Source organism: Canis aureus, chromosome 5 (genome assembly GCF_053574225.1).
Source record: "Canis aureus isolate CA01 chromosome 5, VMU_Caureus_v.1.0, whole genome shotgun sequence".
NCBI lineage: Eukaryota > Metazoa > Chordata > Mammalia > Carnivora > Canidae > Canis > Canis aureus.
Genome location: NC_135615.1, coordinates 74,891,463 through 74,905,245, shown reverse-complemented (window position 1 = coordinate 74,905,245; position 13,783 = coordinate 74,891,463). Strand labels below are relative to the sequence as shown.

Below are 13,783 nucleotides of genomic sequence, written 5' to 3'. Positions count from 1 at the left end.
GCTGGAGCTCACAACCCTGAGATCATGACCTGAGCTGAAATCAAGAGTCCAACGCACTCAACCAACTGAGCCACCCAGGCGCCTCTATAAACAGGATATTTTAGCAGTAGAGTGATATTTCTTATTCACTTGAGGTTTTTGTCTTATCAGTACTTCCTAATTTTGCTTCACAGTACATATATTACTTATGTACGATGGAAAAGCAGTATTATACAAGTTAACATATAACAATAGTATAAAAGTTTACATATAAAACCCTTCTTGATTGAAGGAAAGACCAAAAAAATGAAATCTTTGTCAAATTATAAAGTGGATTTCTGTAAAATTTCACAAATTCCTTTAACTTCTAAAACTTATTGAGTATAAAACTGCCTCCCTTCCCTGCAAAAAAGAGAAAGTTCACATATACAGTATATAAAGCCCGCAACCACCCCCCAGGCAAAGATCAAACAGGAATTGCCTTCATCCTCCCTGCTCCCACCCCTGGGGACCCCAGCTTCCCGTGGAAAACCTCCTCAACACGATGAGCAGGTCCATGGAGGTCCCAGGGCCCCATTTCTGGGACAGGAGGCAAAAAGCAAAGAGGCTGTTGTATCAGTCACTTTATTGCATCCAGGACATATCAGAGTCCAGACCACCCCTATGTCCAACCCCAATGACCTCCTCCCTTCAGTACCTCTTTGGCCTTTGTATAGGCTTTTCCCTTTGGCTGGAATGCCCCTCTTCATCTGCAAACTCCTATTCACACTTTCCAACCCAAGCTCGTGAGGTGGCAAGCAGCACTGATTATTCCCTCCTCAGTACTTCCCCTGATGGGGTCATTCCAATTTTAAAGCTCTCATCATCCTGCATTAACCCACAGGACTCAGCTGGTAGCCTGCCTCTGAGCAGAGGCCCAGGAAACACTGAAAGAATAACTGAATCAAGAACAAGGAAACCAGGAGAGAGGCTAGGAACAGGATGTGTGGGACATAGAGGCCAGAGCTAGAAAGGTGGGGGTTCCCCACGTGAGACAGTAACTGAGGTGTGAGCACTAGGGGGGATCCATTTCTACCTAGCACAATCTTCTACCTTTGGAGACTCTCCAGAACTCCAAAACTCCAGGCTGGAGCTCAAGGACTGTTAAGATCCTCCATTCATTCCCTATCCACCAATGAAATCTGGGTAGAGGGGGAGCTGCTGAGCCCTCTTCTGCCTCTCAGCTCAAACCTGGTTCTGGCCTAAATTCTACCCTCACTCTGTCTTCTCAGTTAATCTGGAAGCTGCAAACCAGGGTCCTGCCCCCAGCTGGTCCCTGATCCTCACCCCTGGTGAGAGGCACTGGGGGGAGAGGCAAACCAGGCGGGCCTGCATCTTTATCTTTTCTCCTCCCAGGGCTGAGGCCTGGGGCAGGCCCAGGAGTGGAGCCCAGCAAGCCCCTAGTCAATCCCCAAATCCAAGGGCTGGCCAGTACCATCATCGGCAGCTGAGGCGTTCACAGAAAGTCACCGCAGGCCGGACACAAACAACTTTACCAGGCCCTTATTCCCACCTGGAGCCAAGCCCGGACCCCTGGACTCCCTCGACACCTCCCTCCCTACCGGCCGCCACCCCCCTCACTGGGTCTTCCGGTCGAGTTTGCGCCGCACCAGCTGGCTCAGCAGGAACGCGGTCAGGACACTGCTGCCCACCGTGAGCAGGAAGAGGCCAGAGAAGTTGTGAGGCCAGCGGGCGTGCAGAGGCTCATAGATGGGCCGCCGGGCCTCGTAGTCCAGGGCCACGGCCTCCAGCTGAGCCAGGGTGCACAGCACCAGGAATACGTGGAAGAGCTGGTGGCCCTGGCCAAAGACGTGGCAGCTGCCAGGAAACCAGCGCTCAGGCACGAAGGCTGAGAAGAAAGCAGCAGCCAGCAGGAAGAAGACCACCTGGCACTTGTGGTAGAGAAGAGCTGGGTCATCTGCCGTGGGGTCGGGGGACACCAGGATGCGGTGCACCACGGGGCTGATGTCCAGCGCGTAGGCCAGCGCGGAGGGCACCTCCTGGCAAGTGCGGCCCAGCAGGCCAGGTTTCTGGCTATACTTGCTGTAGCAGGAGCCGGTGCAAGAAAGCCAGGCGAGAAAGGCGGCCGTGGGCAGGAAGATGGTCTGCACCTGGGCGTGCCAGGCGGGCTCGATGGCGTAGTAGAAGTGCGCCAGGGCGCTGCCGAACTGGTACACGGCCACGCCCACGTAGTCCAGGAAGAAGAAGCTGTAATGCCAGAACTCGGACTTGGCCTGCAGGAGGTGAGCCAAGGCACTGAGGGAGAGGTAGGTGAAGGACGCGAGGACAATGATGAAGAGGGGCAGGGCGTGTGGGTCTCCCCAGAAGTCCACGGTCCCCGCAAAGACGACCAGCCGCAGCAGCAGCACCAGGGCGGCCAGCAGGTGGGTCCAGACGTTCACCGCCTCGTTGTGCTGCTGGAAGAGCGTGCGGAAGTAGAAGCGCCAGGTCTGATGCAGCGGCCGGTAGCCCACGTAGATGTACGGCTTCCAGAAGAGGGGTGGCACCTCGGCTCGGTCCACCGTGAAGACAGGCTCCGGCTGCCCGGACGGCTGCGGCTCCTGGTGGGCCTGCCGCAAGGTGGGCAGGAGATGGCTGAGCTTCTGGGCCACCATCGTGGCCATGGCTGTGGGCCAGGCAGGGAGCTGGGGGAGAGGCCAGAGCAGACTCAGGGCACTGGTTCCTTGCCCCTTGCCCACCATGAGCAACAGCTGGGAGGCTCTGGAGCCCACTTCTTACTCCCTCCTACCCGCCCCCTTTGTCCCTACACTGAGTTTCGGAAGAGAGGAGTCATCCTAAGGAAGATCACAGCTCTGCCCCTATGACTGTTCTGCTCCCTGATGCGTCCCAAGTGCCTAGAACAGTGCCTGGCATGCTGTAGGTGCTCAATCCATGCCTGAGGGATGAATTAAGGAGACTCACTACCTCAGCCACTTCCACTTCAGTCTAGGTTTACACAAGCTTAGGTTTACACAAGCTTAGGTTTATACAAGCTGGTACTTCTGCCTGAGACATTTTCCTCATCTTGCCTACTCGGTAAACTCCTAATCCTCCTTCAAAACCCACTTCTTCTGTGATCCTTTCCCTGGCCCCCTGAACCTCTGACAATGACCTTGCTACTTGAGTGCCTACCATAAGATACCCATCCTTTGGCCATTATAACATTTTTCGCAGGCATTAAAATTGTTCATGTGAGCCCAACAATGGTAGGCAGTTAGTCTCATTATTTTCTGAACCCCAGGGGCTTAGCAGGTAGCTGGCACTCAGTGTTTGTTGAATCAAAGAACACAATAACATCTCGGTAACACTTCACACCCGTAAAGCCCCCAACTCAAAAAGCCACTTTTCTTCCTGAAGTCCCCAGTTAACAACTGATTCTATAAAAACAGCCCTTTCCCTCAGCCACACCTCCACTCTAAAGAGCCCTCCTCCAGCCTTTCCACTCCCACTCACGGTTGCTAATTTCAAAGAAATCAAATCTAATCCCTCACCCAGGCATTCAAGATGCTGCTCCTACCCTCATTTCCCACCTAACCCAAATATCACACCCTCTGCCAACTTCCTTTCCTGCCACTGAAATCCTTTAGGGCCAGTTCAAACTGCTACCTCCGGGGGATCCCCTTACTGACCCCATGCACTCTTCCTGTATAGGTTATACAGTATATATATAAACCATATTCATTCATTCATTCATTCATTCATTCATTCGCTGATTTAGCAAACACCTACTGAGCCCTTCCTCTGCCTCAGGTCCTGTGCTGGGTCCAGGGAAGGGCAGAGAGGAAAAAGATTGGATCCCTGTCCCCAGGATGCCTGAGTGGCTCAGCAGTTGAGCATCTGCCTTCACCTCAGGACATAATCCTGGAGTCCCAGGAACGAATCCTGCATCGGGCTCCCTGCATGGATCCTGCTTCTACCTCTGCCTGTGTCTCTGCTTCTCTATCTCTCTGTGTCTCTCATGAATAAATAAATAAATAAAACCTTTTAAAAAAATGATCCCTGCCCCCAAGAACTTCATGGTATGGTGGAGATTATCGATGGAAAACAAATCATAGCAAATGCTTATACAGTACTTGCTACGTGCCAAACACCATTTTGTTTTTGTTTTTCACAAGAGACACAGAGAGAGAGGCAGAGACATAGGCAAAGGGAGAGGCGGCTCCCTGCGGGGAGCCCAATGCAGGACTCAATCCAGGACCCGGGGATCATGACCTGAGCCAAAGACAGACACTCAACTACTGAGCCACCCAGGCAACCCTGTGCCAGACACCGTTTTAAGCACTTGATATATAACTGACTCACTTTTGCTTCAGAACACCCTGTACATAGGTACTATCATTAGTCCCATTTTGCAGATAAGAAACTGAGGCAGGGAGACATTAAGGACCCTGCCCATCATGTAGCTAGGAAGTGGCAGAGGCACAATCTGAACTCAGTTTGCAATCTTAACTAAACTTTATGGGATCCCTGGGTGGCTCAGCGGTTTAGCACCTGCCTTTGGCCCAGGGCGCGATCCTGGAGTCCCGGGATCGAGTTCTGGTCGGTCTCCCGGCATGGAGCCTGCTTCTCCCTCTGCCTGTGTCTCTGCCTCTCTCTCTCTCTCTCTATGTCTATCATAAATAAATAAATAAATAAATAAATAAATAAATAAATAAATCTTAAGTAAATAAATAAATCTTAAATAAATAAATGAACTGCCCTTTGCAAGACAAGGTGGCGAGTTCTATTAACCATTTCATAGTTACTCTCTAGATACTTTTGTCTGAAACCAGTTGCTTAATTCAGGCTTATCATCATTCATTGTGTCATTCATTAAATCAAATATCTATTGGGTGGCTGGATGGCTCAGCTGGTTAAGCCTCTGCCTGTGTTTCAGGTCATGATCCCAGGGTTCTGGGTTAGAGCCCCACATCAGGCTCTCTGCTTCTCCCTCTCCCCACCTCCCCTTCTGTGTTCTCTCATGTTCTCTCTCTCAAATAAATAAATCTTAAAAAAAAAAAAAGCAAATATCTATTGAAACACTAGCACCTGCCCAGACAACTCCCACCCCTCCAATAAATTCCCTCCAACAAGCTGTTTGGCTCGGCATCCTGGTTTTCTGTCCATCTTTCATCAGATATTTATCGCAACTACCTTGGTACCAGTCACTGTAAGAGGCAAGGGGATCCAGGCAGGACAGAGCACTCATGTCTCTGCCACCAGCAACACCATAATCACCCCCAAGGCCCCCGCAATAATTTATACACAGTCCAAGTAAATGCAGGGAGCTTGCCATGCCAAGGCACTATCAAGTCAAGCCCCCAGCCCACCCTCCTCCTCACCCTAGCCTGACCTGCATCCCTAAGCCCCCCTGCGTTACACTTCCCAAGTCAGCTCTGGTCCCTGGCCTCTCCTAGTCCAATGAGGAGGCAGTAGTTAAACAAGTCACCACAATATCGCACAGGGGATGCTTCTGACAGGGCAGTGCAGGGCCCTTCCATTTCTCATTCCCCAGACAGCCTGGCAGAGGTCAGGGCTAGAAAGCAGACCTTGCTGGCCACTTCCACCCATGACAGCCTCCTAGCCTGCCTTGCTAATGGAGGAGCCAGCTCTGGAGGCCCTCTCCTCCCCAAGAGACTGGGGAGCCTCTACCCTTGTCTACAACTCTGGCCTTCCAACTCAGAACCTCGGGAAGCCAGAAAAGGCCTCTGAAAGTGTCTCATGCAGCACCTTTGTTTTACATTGAGGAAACAAGAGTCCAGAGACAGGAAGGCCTCCTACGGAGTTGCCCAATCCAGCAAGGTTCCCATTCCACGACAAGGGAAAAGGACCCTGGAATGATAATGTGTGATGGTGGCCTAGTTCCTGGGTCCCTGTGATCCATCGAATCTAGTCCAAGGCTCCATACCCCACTCAGAACTTCCCAAGTCATAACAGCCTATTAAAGGCTCTGAGAAGTCCTGCAGCAAAGAAAGCCACTTCACTTTGTTGAACCCACATTTGTCAAGCCTACCTGACCAAGGATTCTTTTCCTGGTGATAATTATATTATAAAGCCAGCTGCAATGTAAGTGTTTACTATATGCTCACTCTTTATAACCTTGTTGTAATTAATTCTCATAACTAGCCTGTTGAGGTAGGCATTATGCCCATTTTATTTTGGAGGATACTGAAATTCAGAGAGGTTAGAGGCGCTCCTTCCCCAAGATGCACATGCACACACGCATGCATGTGTGTACACACACACACACACACACACACACACACACTACCCTGCCTCCTGTCATGCCAATCTGTATTCCATGGAACTACTTTAGAAAATAATAGTCTAGGGGATCCCTGGGTGGCTCAGTGGTTTAGCCCCTGCCTTCAGCCCAGGTCATGATCCTGGAGACCTGGGATCAAGTCCCATGTCAGGCTCCTTGCATGGAGCCTGCTTCTCCCTCTGCCTATGTCTCTGCCTCTCTCTGTTTCTCGTGAATAAATAAAAAATCTTAAAAGAAAGAAGGAAGGAAAGAAAAAAAGAAAGAAAGAAAGAAAGAAAGAAAGAAAGAAAGAAAGAAAGAAAGAAAGAAAGAAAGAAAATAATAGTCTAAAGCAGGTAGCCAAGGCCCTTTCCACAAATTTTTTTTATAAATTTATTTTTTATTGGTGTTCACCTTTCCACAAATTATCTCCTTAGTCTTCTAGCAACTGGCATGCATCATGCATCCAGGGACCTCAGTCTCCCCACGTTACCAGCCATCCACTGGCTCTCTACCAATGAAGCCCTAGCTTATAGCTACTCCTCAGGTGCTGATAGCTTACTCGGGGCCCTCCTCCTCCACCAGACACATTTGGGGCCTAAGCACAGAACCCAGAGGCTACATACTGGGATAGAGATCCTGCTCCCTACTTCCTTTAGATCTCACCCCAAGGCCCCATCCCATCTGGATAGGTCTATTTTCAGAACTGGTTCCCATCTCCTGACTCCATGGAAAGGGGCTCTGAGTCCAGGGGAAAGCAACAGATGTGGGGTCCAGCATGAGCTGGAAGGAGGAGGTAAGTATCCACCGGCCACCCTCAGAGAATCCTCTGAGCCATCTGCCCCTCCAGGCTGCCAGGACCTGCCTATTTCAGGCCACCCTCCATGGCCCCCTCCAAACCTAGGTTACCTAGGGGTTTTTTTCGAGCCTGGGGACTGATGACTTCCGCTGTGGGACTGGGCAAATTCACCAGATGCCAAGCACTGGGTGGCACTTCCACAGGTGAGGGTCCCTAGGGGCGGGGCTTCCAAGGACTGGAGGTGTCTTATGTGATGTCACCAGAGGGTGGGGCTGAAGAAAACCTCCACCTGTCCCTCCCCCACAACACCATTCCCACACTGGTCAAATCCCCAGCTAAACACTGTCCTCCTACCTCGGCCTCAGCTGCAGAAGGAAGCTCAGCATTCACCACATGAAGCATCTGGGAAAACCCAAGGCTGGCTAAAATGTTGTGACTTACCCAAGGTTCACACAGCAAGGAGGGCAAAGCTGGGCTGAGACCAGGTGACCAGGGCCTGGTTGATGGAGGCCAGGCAAACTGGATTGGCTTCTGTTCCCTATTCACCAAGAATCATAATGGAAAGAAGTTAGAAATAAAGGAGAAAACAGACACCGTAAAGGCTCACGAAGGAGACGGGACTTCAGATTCAGAAAAACCAGGTTTGAAGCCTGTCTCCATAACATGCTAGCTGTGACATGCTAAGACAAGTGACTCACCTTCTCTGATCTTTAGCTCCCTCATGGGAATTATAATATCTACAGCACAGATTGTTGTAAAGATTGAACTCATTAGAATAAAGTTTTAGCACAGTTTAGGGACTGGATAAATATGCTACTATTGTTAGTTATTAATAGTAGTAGTAACTAACTATTATTAATGGTAGTAGTATTCGAATTACCCCCAGCCCAAGAGATTTGGTTGACATCCTCAAAAAAAACTGTCTTCTTTTTAGCCTTCATAGCTGGTTCCACTGGATTTGGGGTCTTGAGTTAACTGTGTCTCTTGTGACGTTTTCCTTTCTCTGAGGATGCATGCAAGGACCAGGAAATCTGGCTAGAGTTTGAACTTCTGGGGACACTGATCTTATTTAATAATTGAATTCTCCTCAGCATAGCCCATTCAGAGTAACCCCTCTAGATTCACAGAGCCCTAAAGATTCGTACTTGTGCTGCACAGACCCAAGACAAGCGCTGGGAAGAGAAGCCACCAGGGAAAGAGTCTTGATTTCAGCTGCTCCATCCCCCAGGAGGAGGGTAAAGGGGGTGGACCACACTAGCAGGTGATCCAAAAGGCATGTGGCCTGGCCAGGGCAGGTCTTGCAGGTTCGAGGCTTCCAGGTTGGCTGAGCCTCAGAACTGAGATCTCCAGGGCCCAAGTGGGAGTTCCTGTCAGAGAAGCTCTGTCTTCCTCTGCCTTCCCCCTTCACATTCCTCTTTCCCTAAACACAAGGTCAACCTCCTCATCTAGCTCCTCAACCAAGGCTTGCCCCAGTTCCTCCTGGTCTCCACCTGACATACAGTCAAAGAGTCCTCTAAACTCCTGGGGGCAAAACAGGGTTATGGGATGGGGCCGTAAACAGATGTCCAAGTGGGAGAGCCCTGGGTTATATCCGTCCCATAGACTTTAGTGCACGTGGCAGGCAAAACGCTACAGGGCTGGTGGAGGAAGCAGACTCCCTGCCCCGACTGGGCTCAGCCACACAAATGAAATGCCTTATGGGCCAGGGAAAACCCAGCCCCAGAGAAGCCACCCAGGTGCTGACTGTGCAGAAGTGTAGACAGCTGACATCCCAAGAGAGGGTGTCACTCACCTCCGGCAGACTATCTCAAGAGAAGCCAGGTCCCCATTTTTATGTGAGGATGGGATTTCAGGTCTGAAACTTATCAGCTGTGTGACTTTGCTTTCTAGTCCCTTAGCCTCTCTGAGCCTAGTTCCTCATTCATAATCGAAGGAGAGTAATAGCTACCCCTTGGGCTCTTGTGAAAGCAAAACAAAGTTCTAAATGGAAGGTGTTGGCTCCGGCACAGCGCGACCCTGCTATTTTTGTTGGGTTCTGGTCCTGGCTCAGCCATTCACTCCCTGTGTGACCTCGGACAAGTCACAGGACAAGTCACAATTCGATACCCCTCTTGGCCCTGTTTCTCCGAATATCAAAGGAGAGAATAAATTTATCAGCAACATCAAAGGGCCCATCAGACCCGGAGACATTCTAATTGTTTTAGGCCTACTGTGTGCCAGGTGTTGGAACTTCAGCAGTGAACAAAGCAGTTAAAACACATCCCTCAGGGGGCAGCCCCAGTAGCTCAACCAACCAAAGGTGGTTTAGCGCCACCTTTGGCCCAGGCCTGATCCTGGAGGCGGGGATCAAGTCCCGCTTCGGGCTCCCTGCATGGAGCCTGCTTGTGTCTCTGCCTCTCTTTCTCCCTCCCTCTCCCACTCCCTCTCCCTCTCTCTCTCTCTCTCTCTCTCTGCCTCTCATAAATAAAATAAAATCTTAAAAAAAAAAAAAAACACATCCCTCATGGAACCAATAGCCCAGACAATTAACATCTAAGAGTAAGAACTAAGGATATTAATACCCTGCCCACTTGGAGCATAATAGCTTAAGGAAAAAATTCCTAACTATTAGGAGTATTAACTGATTATAATTCCACTTTCTCTCTTGCCTCCATCTGGGCACACAAAATATCCATTTTTGCTTCTCTGGGCCCTGATTTTTCAGCACACTCCCTTAAAGACAACTTTATCTTGCCAGAAAAGACAAAGTCTAACCTCAGATAAAAATAATAGTTAAGGCAGCAGGGAAGCCTGGCTGGCTCAGTAGGTATAGCCTGTGACTCTTGATCTCAGGGTTGTGAGTTCAAGCCGCAGGTTGGCATGGCACCTACTTAAAAATAATAATAACAGCAACAATAATAGCAAAACTAGACCTGTGTTAATACAGGAGTTGTTAGAGATAAATGTTCGTGCGGGGTCCTGCAAGGACAATGTCATGTAAGAGCCCAAAATATTATTAATAAGATTAGGCACTGACATTAGTAATTTACAGTGGCTTGCTGTTTACGAAGAACTTTCGCACACATTTCATGTCTTCCTCAAATCACCTTTGAACCTCCACCTAAGCTGGTGTCACAGCCCAAGAAGCAGAATGGCGAGGCACATCATCTGACTCTCAAACCTGTGCTCTTGCCCTTCATCCCCTGCAGTCAACTCCCAGGCATCCAGTGGGTGGCCACAGATTACACAAAGTTTTCATCCCTGGCTGGCCTCCCGATCTCCCAGCAACTGGGTCACCTCCCTCAATGCAAACCAATTCCCCAACTCGGCAGAATGTGTTAAAAAAAAAAAAAAAAGTCCTTCCACTTCTTCCAAAACTGAACGGAAATCATTTTTGTTTTTTTGTCACTGCGCTCTGGGCCTCCGTTTGTGATCAGAGTAGAGTCAGTAACTCAAAGGAGCCCTTCTGTGGAACTGAGACTCACTAATGCTGAGGACAAGGAGGAACCAGTGAGAGGAAAGCAGGCTCAGAGAGGTTGGGCGAGCTGCCTGGAGTCACCCAGCACACGGGATGGGAAAGGGGGTCAGCTTCCACCACCGGCCAGCGAGAGCCCCTCCGCTCAGGTAAACTGAGGCTGGAGTGCGGCGGCCTCTCGCCAACAGGCTCAGAGGTGGCACAAGCCCCTTGCCGTCTGGGGCTGGAACCCTGTCCCGCAGGAGCTAAAACCTAAGGTCCTGCCTGGACCATCCGACCAGGTGCAGCCAGGCTCTGGGGATCCTCCAACTCTCCGCCTCCCCCGCCGTGGCCTGCCCAGGCCCCTCATCAGGCCAGGCCTGCACGGGCGGCCCCCGGGACCTCTGGGGGTCCCCAACGCCTGCAGGCTCGGGGCAAGCGCTAGGGGCGATGTGGGGCCCCCCTCCCCCTCCCGGGTCGGGGAACCTCCCTGCTCCCCGACCCCGAGCCAGGCTTCCGCATCCCAGCCCGCCTAGGCGTCCCCCAAGCGGGGCGCCTCCCTCACACCATGCAGCTCCAGGCACTTGCGCCCCTCGCGCCCCGGAGCCTCCCGAGACGCGCCCGCAGGGGCAGCAGCGAGCCCCCGGCCTCTCCCGCTCGCGGCCACCGCGGCCCGCCCAGGCCGCCGTCCGCCCTGCGCACCCCGCCCCCGGTGCTCGGCTCCAGCGGGCCCCCCCGGCCTCCCGCTCTCACCGGGGGCGCCGCCCCCCGCCCCCCGCGAGCGCCCGGGTACCTGCGGCGGGGCGGCCGGCTCCGATCCCGGCCCTGAGCGCCCCGGGACCTGAGGCGGATAAAGGGGCTGCGGTGGTCCCGCCCCGGGCCGCGCAGGGGGCGGGGCGGGGCGGCGGGCGGGGCCTGGAGGGCTCCCCACACGGGGGCGCCGCGCCGCGGGGGTGCGGGGGGCCCACGTGCCGGAGGAAAGCAGAAGCTCTCGCCCGAGCCCCCCGCTGGGCGGGCCCCGCTCCCGCCGCCGCGGAGCCCCAGCTCCGGAGTCGGGGTGGCGGCGCGGGCGGGTGTGGCCGGAGCGCCCGGTGCGCCCGCGGGGTCCCCCCCCAAGCCGCCGGGTCCCCGCGCCTCCGCTCGCGAGGCTTCCTGTGCTTGCGATGGGCCTGGCGCCCCCATCTTCATCTCTTGGCCTGGGGAGCCCCACCCCGCCTCTGCACCCCCGTCTTCATGTTCCCACCCCAGCCCGCCCCGTGGGCCGCTTCCCCGGGTTGGCCAGCGCAAGGCCTGATGTTTGAACCTCTATTAAAACCCCCCACTTTCTACTCCCCAGTGTAACATCTCCCCCCCAGGATGGGAGCACCCAAAGGGTGAAGGATCCCTCAGCAAACCCCAGCAGGGATTGTTCACTCCTCTGGACCTGTGACCCCATCTGGGCCACACGCAGCCTGATGGGTGCAGAGCCGAGAGGGGAGGGTCTAAGAGGGGACACTGCTCTGCCTCAGGGAGCTTTAAGTCCATTCAGAGAAACTGTGTAGGGCGTGGGCATGATGAGGAGATCCAAGTCCTGGGGCCACCCCCAGCTCACCATGTGACCTTGGGCAAGTCTCTTTTTCTCTGCCTCAAGTTTATCACGTCTGGAATGCAAATAATAATACCTGACAGGTTGTTAGGACAATTAAAACAGTGGGTATCGGGGTCCCGGGGTGGCTCGGCGGTTTAGCGCCTGCCTTTGGCCCAGGGCGCGATCCTGGAGACCCGGGATCGGGTCCCGCGTCGGGCTCCCGGTGCATGGAGCCTGCTTCTCTCTCTGCCTGTGTCTCTGCCTCTCTCTCTCTCTGTGTGTGTGTCTATCATAAATAAATAAATAAATAAATAAATAAATAAATAAATAAATAAATAAATAAAACAGTGGGTATGAAGGTTCTTTGTCAACTGCAATGAATACTAGAGGAATGTATATTTTTCCTTGTTATAGCATAACAAAATATGTATAATCATAATCACCCTAAGAATTAGTTAAATCTCTAATATCCATGTAGATAGAAAAAGTGGCATAAAGGATCCAATCATTTAGAACAGGGAGGGCATAGGAAATGACAAGTAAGGATATCATGGAAATTATATTCTATATGATGGAATATATTCTATCATAGTGAATACAAATTTAAAACTTGGATTGTGACTTAATCTCCACTTCCAGTTTTGGAACACCTGCTCTGTACTGGACACGTTTTTAAAGCAATGGTTTTAAAAAAACAAAGTTTTAAAGCTACAGTTTATTAAATTCTTGCCATGTGCACTAAATAGTTGCCAAACCATCTCCGCTGAGCCAGAAAACCCTACTGACCCATCATACAAATTGGGAGCCTGGGGATCAAAAAGGGAACATAGGACGGTTATATTATCTCATTTAGCCTCATCCATTCCTACAAATTGAGTGTGATGACCTCCATTTTATGGACAGAAAAACTGAGGCCCAGAGGGAGAAATGATATATTCCAGGTCACATAGCTCCCAGTGCAGTTAGGCTCTGAGAAATGGATCTGGAGGTGTGCTGGGAGGGCAGGGGGGGCGGGGGGGCAGGAATCACTTCACCCTGAAACTTGGCTAGGGATATTTGAGAGCTGAATGATTAAAATTTAAAAAGTGCCTGGCCCAAGGCAAAGCCCTTTCCACACGCTATAAGCCCATGAGGGTGTTCTTTCATAATCTCATTTCGTGGATGAGGAAACTCCTTCAGGAAGATGCTGCTTGCCCAAGGCCACCCAGTTGGCTAGTGGCAGGCCTGGATCCAGCCTAGCTCTTATCTGCTGCACAGTACTGGTGACAAGGAGTGAAGATGTGGGACCAGGACGACTCCTTCCCTCCCCTGCTGTGCCCCAACTCCTCCAGCCCAAGCAGGGTGAGAACAGCCCCAGGGCAGCTCCCTTTCCTGCCCTCCCCCAGCTCAGCCACCTGAGGGAGGCCCAATGACTCCACTCGTCCAAGAGCCCAGAGCCCTGTAATCCTTTGAGTCTGGACCTAGAAGAGGAAGGTGGGGAACCTAGCCAGCAGGCTGAGCATCATCCAGCTGTCAGAAGATCGGGGTCTCCAGGGAGACCAGATTCCTGGGTAGGCCTAGAGAGTCAAAAGGCCTCAGAAATCAGGCTCTGGGCTAGGAGGCCATCGGGAAGGGCTTCAGTGCACCCAAAGTAAGAGGAAGGGTGTGGGCCCCGAATGATTCTGAACTGATTCTTATCTTTTTTTTTTTTTTAAGATTTCATTTATTTATTCATAAGAGAGAAACAGAGAGAGAGGCAGAGAC

At 51.9% G+C, this 13,783-nt stretch overlaps 1 protein-coding gene and 1 long non-coding RNA gene across 8 annotated transcripts in view; one reads left to right on the top strand and one right to left on the bottom strand.

Moving 5' to 3' along the window:
• Positions 1 to 587: 587 nt before the first annotated feature.
• Positions 588 to 11,676, bottom strand: PAQR7 (progestin and adipoQ receptor family member 7). 5 transcript variants are annotated; one of them, XM_077899056.1, is made up of 3 exons: positions 11,267 to 11,676; positions 7,482 to 7,578; positions 588 to 2,663 (listed from the first exon to the last, which is right to left on the bottom strand). In XM_077899056.1, the coding sequence occupies exons 1-3, from the start codon at positions 11,659 to 11,661 to the stop codon at positions 1,596 to 1,598; spliced, it is 1,560 nt and encodes a 519-aa protein (XP_077755182.1). In that variant the 5' UTR covers positions 11,662 to 11,676; the 3' UTR covers positions 588 to 1,595. The 5 variants fall into 5 exon arrangements, with proteins under 5 accessions (XP_077755182.1, XP_077755184.1, XP_077755183.1 ...); XM_077899058.1 differs by lacking the exon at positions 11,267 to 11,676 and adding an exon at positions 10,127 to 10,311; XM_077899057.1 differs by lacking the exon at positions 11,267 to 11,676 and adding an exon at positions 8,833 to 9,324.
• The window catches only part of LOC144314654 (uncharacterized), a 23,955-nt gene continuing 17,476 nt past the window's right edge, over positions 7,305 to 13,783 (top strand). For all 3 annotated transcript variants that reach the window (XR_013380504.1, XR_013380502.1, XR_013380503.1), the window contains exon 1: positions 7,305 to 7,681. This is a non-coding gene — a long non-coding RNA (uncharacterized LOC144314654). The remainder of the gene's footprint in view (positions 7,682 to 13,783) is intronic.

What these genes read in the sequence shown, in the direction of transcription:
- PAQR7 (XM_077899056.1), bottom strand. Translation starts at nt 11,661, where the DNA reads ATGAAGATGGGGGCGCCAGGCCCATCGCAAGCACAGGAAGCCTCGCGA. An exon ending in AGCCGGCCGCCCCGCCGCAG is followed by an intron (nt 7,579 to 11,266) that starts GTACCCGGGCGC and finishes CTTGGTGAATAG; the next exon opens with GGAACAGAAGCCAATCCAGT. An exon ending in CCTTGCTGTGTGAACCTTGG is followed by an intron (nt 2,664 to 7,481) that starts GTAAGTCACAAC and finishes CCTCTCCCCCAG; the next exon opens with CTCCCTGCCTGGCCCACAGC.